Source organism: Scardinius erythrophthalmus, assembly GCF_964197995.2.
Source record: "Scardinius erythrophthalmus genome assembly, chromosome: 24".
Lineage (NCBI taxonomy): Eukaryota > Metazoa > Chordata > Actinopteri > Cypriniformes > Leuciscidae > Scardinius > Scardinius erythrophthalmus.
In genome coordinates this window covers 4492079-4507078 of record NC_138244.1, presented here as the reverse complement: position 1 = coordinate 4507078, position 15000 = coordinate 4492079, and the positions used below count along the sequence as shown (strand labels likewise).

General features: G+C 36.4%; 1 protein-coding gene across 4 annotated transcripts in view; it reads left to right on the top strand.

Annotated features, from left to right (window-relative positions):
* mon2 (MON2 homolog, regulator of endosome-to-Golgi trafficking) overlaps nt 1-15000 on the top strand; it is a 58910-nt gene that overhangs the window by 5473 nt on the left and 38437 nt on the right. For all 4 annotated transcript variants that reach the window (XM_081356613.1, XM_081356614.1, XM_081356612.1 and 1 more), the window contains exons 2-7: nt 2127-2190; nt 2274-2401; nt 3892-4023; nt 6310-6439; nt 6533-6630; nt 12823-12948. In XM_081356613.1, the coding sequence (XP_081212739.1) occupies nt 2127-2190; nt 2274-2401; nt 3892-4023; nt 6310-6439; nt 6533-6630; nt 12823-12948 (678 nt within the window). The remainder of the gene's footprint in view (nt 1-2126; nt 2191-2273; nt 2402-3891; nt 4024-6309; nt 6440-6532; nt 6631-12822; nt 12949-15000) is intronic.

Sequence of the window (15000 nt, the reverse complement as noted above, 5' to 3'; positions counted from 1 at the left end):
GACTCGATGGTTTCGTGGTTTTGCATGTGAGCGTTTACGGCCTCTCGATCAACAGCGTTAGATTCATCCCAAAACTCATTTCTGTGGATGAATTCATTCACTGAGACTCCGAGTCGAGGAACACAACTGTGTCTCTAGAGAATCAGACCGGTTTCTGTTTGCTGACTGATGGATGAAAGATAAGGAGAAACTTCCTAATTTTACACGTGGCACTTTATAAAATGGCTGTTCGAAAAAAGGAAATGGACAGTTTTTGTGATTAATGCATCGTCTTTTCATAAATAATTGTAGCCAAAGTTAAAATGCATTATAATATTTGCAGATTCTTTGTTACATCTCATGCAGGTGTAGCAGAAGTAAAACTGTGGTTACAATTATTCATGAGATCATACAATGCATTATTAGATGCATCACAACAAGGCATAACTAGATGAGTAAAGTTTGTTTTAACAGCTTTAAGTTTAAAGGTTTTAAGTTGGAAATAGTTTTAGTTTAGTGATATTAAAAGTTCACATTTTTGACAGAGAGACATATACAGATAAATTAAAATTATTAGATAGATTGGATGTTGATGTATGGGGTGGTTGCTAGGGTGTTGCTTTGCGGTTGCTAAGGCATTTGGGGTGATTGCTAGGGTGTTGCTATGTAGTTGCTAGGGTACTCTGGGTTGTTGCTAGGCTGTTGCTATGTGGTTGCTAGGGTGTTAGGGTTGCAAAGGGGCTGAAAGTTTCTGGTAAATTTCTAAACAAAAATCCTGCAACCCCAGATTTTGTCAATATTTTGAATTAGATTTTATTTTTTAGATTCTCTGTTTTAATTTTTAGTAAATAAGTTTTAGTAATTATTTTGCGTTTTGTCTTTTTTTTATGTTTCTGTATAGTATTTTTTAGTTATTTTAGTACTTTGATTTAAACTAAATGAAAATGAAAAATTTTGTTTTTTACATTTTATTTTATTTCAGTTTATGTTTGTTTTATTTGAAGTAATGCTTTTATTATGGTTTTAGTGTTATTTAATGATAATAACTCTAATCTGTACAGCGAGTTTAATTCTCTGTCATTTAAGTGTCAGACAGAAGAAGAAAAATGGCAAGGAAAAATAAAAAAATGGCTTTTTTTGTTGCAAGAAATTTTTACAAATGTTAGTGGATAAAAAAAAAAACAACCTATTGCTACTTTGCATTTATTTTTCACAAATGAGAAATAAATGTTGGCGCAAATGTTTGCTCTTTTTGCGTTTGGATTGAATGGTTCCTGTGGTTGATGACACATAAACTGGTGAACAACTGTGTGGAAGCGACGCTTCAGATCCGAGATCTGTTGCCAAACATCAGACATTGGTTTTCTCCGGCAAAACACGTCACCTTGAGCCCATCATGCACTTCACCTCATCAGATGAGGACACCAAACACAGATCTGTCAAACAGAGGACAGACAGCTGTGTGTGTGTGTGTGTGTGTGTGTGTGTGTGTGTGTGTTACCCGAGCGTCTCGTGTCTTTAACAGCCCGTGGATCTCCCCGGAGTGTGTGAGGAGTCGAGAGAGACGGATGATCAGATGTGACAAGCAGAAATGGAGAGAGGGAATCAGCCAGCCGAACAGATAGCGTAGTGTGTGTGTGTGTGTGTGACGTGTTTCCCTGCTGTTCTGGGAGAAAAGAGTCATTGTGGCCTGTTAAACACCGTGTGCATCACGGCTCGGCACTGACACACTCACTCATGTTTCCACAGCACGCTTCTGAATTCTCTTGTATTTTAGAATGTATTTCTATATATTTTTTAATTTTTGTAATTCCATAACATGAAAATAATTACAGTAACACTTTACAATAAGGTTCATTAGTTAATGTATTAACTAACATGAACTATCCATGAGCAATGCATATGTTACTCTATTTATTAATCTGTGTTCATGTTAGTTCACAGTGCATTAACTAATGTTAACAAATACAACTTTTGATTTAATAATGTATTAGTAAATGTTGAAATTAATATTAACTAAGATTAATAAATGCTGAAGAAGTATTGTTCATTCTTAGTTCATGTTCACTAATGAGTGAACATGAACAATAAATCAGTTTAACAATACTCCATAAAGGATCTGACGTGAGTGTGTTGTTTGTCTCTAGGCTGCAGAATCTGGCATTGTCAAGATCAAAACCATCGCTGCCAGAAACACAGACATCCTGGCAGGTGAGAGCATGTGGTGTTGATGAAGTGTGTGTTATGAGCGGCCCGTGTGCTGATTAACGAGGCGTGTTGTGTTGTGTGTTCAGCGCTGAAGGAGAACAGCTCTGAAGTGGTGCAGCCGTTCCTCATGGGCTGCGGGACCAAAGAGCCCAAAATCACACAACTGTGTCTCGCTGCCATTCAGAGACTCATGTCACATGAGGTCGTGTCTGAGGTCAGAACACACACACACACGCGTATACACACTCTCTCACACATATACACGCACACACTCACTCTGATACACACTCACACACACATACACGCACACACTCTCTCACACATATACACGCACACACTCACACTCACACAGACACACGCATATACACACTCTCTCACACACATACACGCACACACTCACTCTGATACACACTCACACACACATACGTGTATATACACACTCTCTCACACACATACACGCACACACTCACTCTGATACACACTCACACACACATACGTGTATATACACACTCTCTCACACACATACACGCACACACTCACTCTGATACACACACATACGCGTATATACACTCACACACATACACGCACACACTCACACAGACACACGCATATACACACTCACGCACACACACACTCTCACACACATGCACACGCACACACACACACACACACACACACTGACGCACGCATATACACACTCTCTCTCACACACATACACGGACACACTCACACTGATACACACTCGCACACATACACGCACACACTCACACTGATACACACTCACGCAGCACACATACACTCTCTCACACACACATACACGCACACACTCACACACTAAAACTGATACACACTCACACACACCCTCGCGCACGCACACACACAAACACACACACACACACACACACAGTCTCTCTCTCTCTCTCTCACACACTCACACTGATACACACTCTCGCGCACACACACTCTCTCTCTCCTCTCTCACACACACACTCTCTCTCTCCTCTCTCACACACACACACTCTCTCTCTCCTCTCTCACACACACACACACACACACACACACACACACACACACACACATACATCCCAGGGCTCGACATTAAGGCTTGTCCGCTTGTCCGGGACAAGTGCCTCAAAAAGTTAATGTCAAGCCCTGCATCCACACACTCACACACACACTCACGCATATACACACATACACGCACACACTCACACTGACACACTCGCGCACACACGCACACAAACTGACACACACACAAACACACACACATATATACTCGCACTCACACACACACACACACACACACACACACACACAAACTGGCACAAAAACACACACTGGCACACAAACACACACTCGCACACTCTCGCGCACACACACAAACTGACACATGCACACACACAAACGCGCTCACACACAAACTGACACACGCACACACACTCTCTCTCTCTCTCACACACACTCTCTCTCTCTCTCACACACACACACACACACACCTCTAAGCAGTTTCACCAGGAAGCTCAGCTTTGTATCTAGTTAAAGCCGATATTCAGCATAAATCAACAATAAGGAGCGTTCTGCATATCAGAGTACCAGATGATACCCAGCACTGCCACAGTAATGAGAACGCTGGAGTCTCAGAGTAATGACACCAGAGTCTCAGCGTTCCTCTGAGTTAACGAGTGTGTGTGTGTGTGTGTGCAGGCGGCGGCGGGGAACATCATCAACATGCTGTGGCAGCTGATGGAGAACGGCCTGGAGGAGCTCAAACTGCTGCAGACGGTCCTGGTGCTGCTCACCACCAACACCATCGTGCATGACGAGGTCCTGTCCAAGGTACTGGTCAAAACACACACTCTCTGAGGGATGGAGACCACTATGTCAGGGTAATATTTTGCCCAAAAATCAAAAGGAATATATAATTGAATTGTTGTGACATTAGTTTTTTTATTACTTTTACTGGGGGTATATCGGCACCATAACAGTTTTCAACCAACATTAGTGTTTTAATTTTTAAAAAATATTTATAATATAATATTTAATATGATAAAATATCATTTTATTGGAAGCCATATTGAGCCTGTTTTTGAATAAAAACTATATCTTAAATTGTGATATTTTTATCTCAGAATAATTTTGTGTGACTTTAAATACTTTAGTTTACATTGAAACTTTTATTTTTTATTTTAACCTTTCTCTCACAATTAGCTTTTTTTTTTATTCTGAATGGTTTATTTCAGTAAAACAGCATAATGTAATGTTCATTTGAAAATGCATATATTTATTAATAGTATTATAGCATAGTTATTATAGCACACTTATAGTTGTTGAATATAAACTTTTTAGTCTATAAAACATACATATAAACTACAATATAAACTTTAAATTTTCTTTAGTACAACAAAGTAAGTATATAATTATAACATCGGCAATTTATCGGTTATTAGCGGTCATAACTTATAAATAATTTAAATAATGATAAATAATTATACGTAACTTGTAAATAATTATCTATTAAAATTTGAATGTTGGATTATACATTAATTTCCATATTTTATCATAAAGAATTGTTGTCACAACTGTGAGATCATAAACATATGCCCGCCCACATTTACAAATCAACAGCTGGAAATATCAGGGAGTGTGTTAATGATTTCCAGGTTTGGAAAAGTCATGGAAGTTAATAAAAATCTTGAATGAAACAAATTCATGGAAGTTTCTATAGCGAATATAAATATTTATAGTATTATCAGCTTTAAATATTGTGTTATGTATTATCACCTCTAATGATTCATCACAAACATTAATCACAAATGACAGGATTGTTCATGTAAAACATTATGGAAATTCAAAAGCTGTGGGAATCCTGATTTGCATATTGAAGTTTCAGAGGTACAGTGGGATAAAAAAGCCTGTTTAATTCTAAACAGGATCTAATGGATGTCAGGAGGAACGTCCTAAACGAAAAATACTCTTTAGAAAGTTAATTTTTCAAGTACATAAATGCATTTTTATTCAACTAGTGCAACCGAAACCTCTCACAATCGTCAGCAATGTTGCTTTAGTAGCACTTTATTTCACAGTCCTGTTCCTCATATACATACTATACTATGTACTTATTATACTGGGTAATAATAACTATGTATTAACCCTAAACCTAACTTTAACCTTATACTGGGTTCATACAAGGTGCTTAATGTACTTGAATTTGTCTTTTTGAAATTTAAGTCCTGGAAACCCCTTGAAAACAGCCGTATTTACGAAGAGCTACTTGAAAAGTGCTTGACTTATTTAAATACAATATATATTAAATTATTTTTTGTCGCAAAAACACAAATACAATCTTTTTTTATTGCAAAATGAACTGATAAACCCCCATCAGACCTTTTTGCGAAGTTCGCCAACATTATAATATAAAATATAATTTACTGAACAATAATAGCCATTTAATATATATTATTAAATACGTTGTAAATTGTGTTTTGGATACGTTATATCTGTAATTTGAGTTTAAAAAATACTAAAGATATTGTTTGTTAAGTGCGATATGTGACCCTTGTCCATAAGGGTCAATTTTCTGATATTGATATTTATACATCACCCGAAAGCTGAATAAATAAGCTTTCCATTGATGTATGGTTTGTTAGGATAGGACAATATTTGGCCGAGATACAACTATTGAAAATCTGGAATCTGAAGGTGCAAAAAAATCTAAACATTGAGAAAATCGGCTTTAAAGTTGTTCATTTATGTTGGCGATTGTGCTGCATTCACTCACAAAAATACATGTTTTATATATTTACGGTAGGAAATTTACTAAATATCTTCATGGAACATGAGCTTTACTTAATATCCTAATGATTTTTGGCATAAAAGAAAAATCAATAATTTTGACCCTTACAATGTATTGTTGGCTATTGCCACAGATATACCCGTGCGACTCATGACTGGTTTTGTGATCCAGGGTCACATATAATCTGATTGTATTCCTTGAAAGTCCTGGAATTTAATTTCACAGTCTCTGTATAAACCCTGCTTATATTTCCTGGGACTTTCTTAGGCAGAAACGCTGTAAGTAAATGTGAAATAAAGTGCAGCCGTTGCTTTTGTGCTTCATCTCAGGCAATCGTTCTGTGTTTCCGGCTGCACTTCACTAAAGATAACATCACCAACAACACGGCGGCCGCCACCGTCAGACAGGTCGTGACCGTGGTGTTTGAGCGGATGGTGGCGGAGGATGACAAATTCAAAGGTGAACGAGAACTTTAATAGCCTGGGGGAATGTTTGCATTGCATTTCCTCCTGTATCCTGTTTCTGTATGTGTTTTGTATCGGTTCACCGCAGGTCTGATGGATGAACCTCCTGCTGTCCAGGGAAACAGCAACCGGCGCTCCGTCAGCACGCTGAGACCCAGCGCTAAAGACGCATACATGTTGTTCCAGGTGCGCCATCTTTTAATTTGGGTTTAACATGCACTCCAGGGTCTTTCCTGGGGCAAAAATGGTTTTCCTTGGTGGCAAACAGTACAAAGTACTATGGAAGCTTGTGTCCGCCACAGAGTGAAAAATAAAAAAGGTAATTGCGACTTTTTAATCTCACAATTCTGACTTTTTATCTCAGAATTATATGATATAAAGTCGCAATTGCAGGTTAAAAAGTCAGAACTGAGTGATATAAAGTCGCAATTGTGTATAAAGTCAGAATTATGAGATATAAACTCGCAATTTCAAGAAATATACTTGAAATATACCTTTTTTCTCAGAATTGCATGTTTATATCTCGCAATTCTGACTTTATAATACGCAATTGGGAGATATAAAGTCAGAATTGTGAGATATAAACTATTCTGAGGTAAAAAAATAAAATAAAAAGTCGGTCTTTTTTTCCCTTAGAATTGGACTTTATATCTCACAATTCTGACTTTATATCTCGCAATTCTGACTTTATATCTCACAATTTTGACTTTATATCTCGCAATTCTGACTTTATATCTCGCAATTCTGACTTTATATCTCACAATTCTGACTTTATATCTCGCAATTCTGACTTTATAACTCGCAATTCTGACTTTATATCTCGCAATTCTGACTTTATATCTCGCAATTCTGACTTTATATCTCACAATTCTGACTTTATAACTCACAATTCTGACTTTATATCTCACAATTCTGACTTTATATCTCGCAATTCTGACTTTATATCTCGCAATTCAGACTTTATATCTCGCAATTCTGACTTTATATCTCGCAATTCTGACTTTATATCTCGCAATTCTGACTTTATATCTCGCAATTCTGACTTTATATCTCACAATTCTGACTTTATAACTCGCAATTCTGACTTTATATCTCGCAATTCTGACTTTATATCTCGCAATTCTGACTTTATATCTCGCAATTCTGACTTTATATCTCGCAATTCTGACTTTATATCTCGCAATTCAGACTTTATATCTCGCAATTCTGACTTTATATCTCGCAATTCTGACTTTATATCTCGCAATTCTGACTTTATATCTCGCAATTCTGACTTTATATCTCGCAATTCTGACTTTATAACTCGCAATTCTGACTTTATATCTCGCAATTCTGACTTTATATCTCGCAATTCTGACTTTATATCTCGCAATTCTGACTTTATATCTCGCAATTCTGACTTTATATCTCGCAATTCAGACTTTATATCTCGCAATTCTGACTTTATATCTCGCAATTCTGACTTTATATCTCGCAATTCTGACTTTATATCTCGCAATTCTGACTTTATATCTCGCAATTCTGACTTTATATCTCGCAATTCTGACTTTATATCTCGCAATTCTGACTTTATATCTCGCAATTCAGACTTTATATCTCGCAATTCTGACTTTATATCTCGCAATTCTGACTTTATATCTCGCAATTCTGACTTTATATCTCGCAATTCTGACTTTATATCTCGCAATTCTGACTTTATATCTCGCAATTCTGACTTTATATCTCACAATTTTGACTTTATATCTCGCAATTCTGACTTTATATCTCGCAATTCTGACTTTATATCTCGCAATTTTGACTTTATATCTCGCAATTCTGACTTTATATCTCGCAATTCTGACTTTATAACTCGCAATTCTGACTTTATAACTCGCAATTCTGACTTTATATCTCGCAATTCTGACTTTATATCTCGCAATTCTGACTTTATATCTCGCAATTCTGACTTTATATCTCGCAATTCTGACTTTATATCTCGCAATTCTGACTTTATATCTCGCAATTCAGACTTTATATCTCGCAATTCTGACTTTATATCTCGCAATTCTGACTTTATATCTCGCAATTCTGACTTTATATCTCGCAATTCTGACTTTATATCTCGCAATTCTGACTTTATATCTCGCAATTCTGACTTTATATCTCGCAATTCAGACTTTATATCTCGCAATTCTGACTTTATATCTCACAATTTTGACTTTATATCTCGCAATTCTGACTTTATATCTCGCAATTCTGACTTTATATCTCACAATTTTGACTTTATATCTCACAATTTTGACTTTATATCTCGCAATTCTGACTTTATAACTCGCAATTCTGACTTTATAACTCGCAATTCTGACTTTATATCTCGCAATTCTGACTTTATATCTCGCAATTCTGACTTTATATCTCGCAATTCTGACTTTATATCTCGCAATTCTGACTTTATATCTCGCAATTCTGACTTTATATCTCGCAATTCTGACTTTATATCTCGCAATTCAGACTTTATATCTCGCAATTCTGACTTTATATCTCGCAATTCTGACTTTATATCTCGCAATTCTGACTTTATATCTCGCAATTCTGACTTTATATCTCGCAATTCAGACTTTATATCTCGCAATTCTGACTTTATATCTCACAATTTTGACTTTATATCTCACAATTCTGACTTTATATCTCGCAATTCTGACTTTATAACTCACAATTCTGACTTTATATCTCACAATTCTGACTTTATATCTCACAATTCTGACTTTATATCTCGCAATTCTGACTTTATATCTCGCAATTCTGACTTTATAACTCGCAATTCTGACTTTATATCTCGCAATTCTGACTTTATATCTCGCAATTCTGACTTTATATCTCGCAATTCTGACTTTATATCTCGCAATTCTGACTTTATATCTCGCAATTCTGACTTTATATCTCGCAATTCTGACTTTATATCTCGCAATTCAGACTTTATATCTCGCAATTCTGACTTTATATCTCGCAATTTTGACTTTATATCTCGCAATTTTGACTTTATATCTCGCAATTCTGACTTTATAACTCACAATTCTGACTTTATATCTCACAATTCTGACTTTATATCTCACAATTCTGACTTTATATCTCGCAATTCAGACTTTATATCTCGCAATTCAGACTTTATATCTCGCAATTCTGACTTTATATCTCGCAATTCTGACTTTATATCTCGCAATTCTGACTTTATATCTCGCAATTCTAACTTTATATCTCGCAATTCAGACTTTATATCTCGCAATTCTGACTTTATATCTCGCAATTCTGACTTTATATCTCGCAATTCTGACTTTATATCTCGCAATTCTGACTTTATATCTCGCAATTCTGACTTTATATCTCACAATTTTGACTTTATATCTCGCAATTTTGACTTTATATCTCGCAATTTTGACTTTATATCTCGCAATTCTGACTTTATAACTCACAATTCTGACTTTATATCTCACAATTCTGACTTTATATCTCGCAATTCTGACTTTATATCTCGCAATTCTGACTTTATATCTCGCAATTCTGACTTTATATCTCGCAATTCTGACTTTATATCTCGCAATTCTGACTTTATATCTCACAATTTTGACTTTATATCTCACAATTTTGACTTTATATCTCGCAATTCTGACTTTATATCTCGCAATTCTGACTTTATAACTCGCAATTCTGACTTTATATCTCGCAATTCTGACTTTATATCTCGCAATTCTGACTTTATATCTCGCAATTCTGACTTTATATCTCGCAATTCTGACTTTATATCTCGCAATTCAGACTTTATATCTCGCAATTCTGACTTTATATCTCGCAATTCTGACTTTATATCTCGCAATTCTGACTTTATATCTCGCAATTCTGACTTTATATCTCGCAATTCTGACTTTATATCTCGCAATTCAGACTTTATATCTCGCAATTCAGACTTTATATCTCGCAATTCTGACTTTATATCTCGCAATTCTGACTTTATATCTCGCAATTCTGACTTTATATCTCGCAATTCTGACTTTATATCTCGCAATTCTGACTTTATATCTCGCAATTCTGACTTTATATCTCGCAATTCTGACTTTATAACTCGCAATTCTGACTTTATATCTCGCAATTCTGACTTTATATCTCGCAATTCTGACTTTATATCTCGCAATTCTGACTTTATAACTCGCAATTCTGACTTTATATCTCGCAATTCTGACTTTATATCTCGCAATTCTGACTTTATATCTCGCAATTCTGACTTTATATCTCGCAATTCTGACTTTATAACTCGCAATTCTGACTTTATATCTCGCAATTCTGACTTTATATCTCGCAATTCTGACTTTATATCTCGCAATTCTGACTTTATATCTCGCAATTCTGACTTTATATCTCGCAATTCTGACTTTATATCTCGCAATTCAGACTTTATATCTCGCAATTCTGACTTTATATCTCGCAATTCTGACTTTATATCTCGCAATTCTGACTTTATATCTCACAATTCTGACTTTATATCTCGCAATTCTGACTTTATATCTTGCAATTCTGACTTTATATCACAATTCTGACTTTATATCTCGCAATTCTGACTTTATATCTCGCAATTCTGACTTTATATCTCACAATTCTGACTTTATATCTCACAATTCTGACTTTATATCTCACAATTCTGACTTTATATCTCACAATTCTGACTTTATAACTCGCAATTCTGACTTTATATCACGCAATTCTGACTTTATTTCTCGCAATTCTGACTTTATTTCTCACAATTCTGACTTTATATCTCACAATTCTGACTTTATATCTCACAATTCTGACTTTATATCTCACAATTCTGACTTTATAACTCGCAATTCTGACTTTATATCTCGCAATTCTGACTTTATATCACGCAATTCTGACTTTATATCACGCAATTCTGACTTTATATCACGCAATTCTGACTTTATATCTCGCAATTCTGACTTTATATCTCGCAATTCTGACTTTATATCTCGCAATTCTAACTTTATTTCACGCAATTCTGACTTTATATCTCACAATTCTGACTTTATATCTCACAATTCTGACTTTATATCTCACAATTCTGACTTTATATCTCGCAATTCTGACTTTATATCTCGCAATTCTGACTTTATATCTCGCAATTCTGACTTTATATCTCGCAATTCTGACTTTATATCTCACAATTCTGACTTTATAACTCTTAATTCTGACTTTATATCTCGCAATTCTGACTTTATATCTCACAATTCTGACTTTATATCTTGCAATTCTGACTTTATATCACGCAATTCTGACTTTATATCTCGCAATTCTGACTTTATATCTCACAATTCTGACTTTATTTCACGCACTTTATTTCACGCAATTGCAACTTTATTTCACGCAATTCTCAGACTTTATTTCTCACAATTCTGACTTTATATCACACAATTCTGAGAAATAAAGTCAGAATTGTGAGATAAAAAGTCGCAATTATCTTTTAAAATGTTTTATTCTGTGGCGGAAACAAGCTTCCATAAAGTACACCCTACCCATGTGAAAGAAACGCATTACACATTATAGAAAAAGTGGCAGGTCTATTATTTAGCATTTACACCAAAACTTAAAGTCCCCCTGTGGTGAAAATACGTCTATGTGGTGTTTTTAATATGCTTTAAGACAAAGCATGTGTAAATTCATAAGTCGACACCATTGCTGAATATTTTCTCCTTAAAACTGCAGTGAACCAAAGACAGTCTCAGAAACACGCTTTGAAATCGCTGGTGTTTCTGACGTCACAAACTACCTTGTAACCAATCAGATCAACGTGTGATCGTCAACCAGTGGATCTCTGAGCTGAGTGAGTGGAGGCGGGGCTCATTTGCATATTCATAGCACCGCGCATACTAAATGAGGCAAGGGTGTCGAGTTACATTCAAACTATTTTAAGGAAAAAATGCTTAAATATGTAATTTTGGTGATCAAGATGAGTTTTAAGGGATAAAATGATTGACTACAGGGGGACTTTAAAACACAGATCATTTGACATATGGTATCAGATTATTTTGTGCCTAACACTATGGTTATCACTGTCAATTGTATCCAAAATAAGGTTGTCAATCCAGAAACTTTGCGATTTTTTTTAATTCGCAGCATGAAAAATATAATTATATACAGAAAGCGAGCAAAGATTGCTGCCATTATAATCTCTAAAGCATTATAATACACTAAAGCTGCCGATCACTTCAGTTTTTGAGGAAAACTCCCATTATAATCAATGAAGATCTCTACGCTGTGCAATGACTCTCTTATGGACATCGTGTTTATACTTTGTTGGTTATAATAAAAGGACTCGTGCTGAACCGTACATATAAATGTCCTTCTCTGTAGGATTTGTGTCAGTTGGTGAACGCCGACGCCCCCTACTGGTTAGTGGGAATGACCGAGATGACCCGCACGTTCGGCTTAGAGCTGCTGGAATCGGTTTTAAACGACTTTCCTGAAGTTTTCCTGCAGGTAAACACCACACATCCTGATCAAAACACAACAAGAGGATGTAAATAAACGAGGAGATGACCACACACACACACACACACACAGTCTCACACACAAACACACACTCTCACACACACACAGTCACACTCACACTCTCGTACACACACACACACACACACACACACACACACACACAGTCACACTCACACATTCTAACTCACTCACACACATAAACCCACACACTCTCTAACTCACTCACACACACACACACTCTCTCTCTCTCTCTCTCTCTCTCTCTCTCTCTCACACACACACACACACACACACACTCAAACACTCAAACTCACTCACACACATAAACCCGCACACTCTCTAACTCACTCACACACACTCTCTCTCTCTCTCTCTCTCTCTCTCTCTCTCTCTCTCTCACACACACACACACACACACACACACTCAAACACTTAAACTCCCACACATATAAACCCACACAAACTCACTCACAAACTCTCACACACAGTCACACTCACACATTCTAACTCACTCACACACATAAACCCACACACTCTCTAACTCACTCACACTCTCTCTCTCTCTCTCTCTCTCTCTCACACACACACACACACACACACACACACTTACACAGTCACACACTCTAACTCGTATACACACAGGGCTCGCAAAATCGCCTGCCCGACGTCCCGGGGCTATTGTGTTTTCCAGTCGGGCTACCAAAATTCATAACCGGCCTGCCCGACGGGCTATCTAAAATAGTGTTCGCGTCAGTCTTGTTATAATCAGATTCAGCGCGTTCTTCATCTTCAATCCGCAGCGGCTCAGAGCAGAGCGCACGTCAGAAAGGTGTGTGTGTGTGTGTGTGTGTGTGTGTTTATCTGAGTCTCATTGGTCTGTCAATGTCAGAATATTTTAGATGACCAATCAAATCGAAGTAGGCGGGCTTTATGTTCACAAGAAGCTGCAGAGCGCGAATTTGAGCAGAGCAACTAACTGACGCTTCAGTTTACGGTCAAGTGCGAGATAAGATGCAAGTAGCTAAACTAAACATTTCATATTTGACAGCTTTTTTAGGTCATAAATATGAAACGATAGACAAAAATAATCAGACAAACGAATATACTTTTGTCGAATTTCGCCATTTTGAACTGAAAATAGGCCTATGTAACGTGACTAATAATTAGTTTACTGTCATTGTGAGGGGACATTAGAGCATTAACAAAGCCGTTTTCATGTTAGGCACAAGATTAATAATGAATGTGTGTGTACATGTTGAGAATTAATATACAATTTGTATCCTTCAGTAAATTAAAAAAGTTCAGCTTTAGGAGGGGAAGAGACAGGGCAAGATGAGGAGACTGAGAGAAAAAGAAAGAGTGATGGATAAGAGGAGAGAGCAGGTATTGACACATAATCTACTGCCCACTGACATTGTTTTAAAGCTATTTCTTATCCTTTTTTTGGCATTCAAACGTCTTGAAATGGACATATCAGAGAAATAAAAAATGTTAACCCCCTAATAACCTTAAATGTAGGACCTAGGCCTATATGATTATAAAGCCCTGTGTTAGGAATAAGATCAATAATGAATGTGTACATACTGTGAATAAATTTAATAAACTTAGGCTACCTAGCTTTCCTAGTAGCTTTCAGTAAATTAATGCGTCTCAGAAAATGATTTATAAATCAACCTATCAGTTGACCCTATGTTTACTTCACTGACAGACAAAAATGAAAAGCCTATATCAGTCAAAGCTCAGCTTTAGGAGGGGAAGAGACAGAGCAAGAGAAAAACAAAGAGAATAGGAGTGTGATGCTGATGAGGAGAGAAAAATAATCAGCTGCCCACTTACATGGTTTTAAAGCTATTGTTATCCAATTTTTTTGGCCCTCAAAACATCTTAAAATGCACATATGTAGATCAGAGAAATCAAAATTTTCTCAGGGGTGCCCCCGAACCCCCCTAACTAGTCTACCTCACATTCGGGACCTCAGTGATGATAAAACCCTTCCATCTGCAGGTTAATGAAACTTAATAGTGAGCATTAGACCCTAAA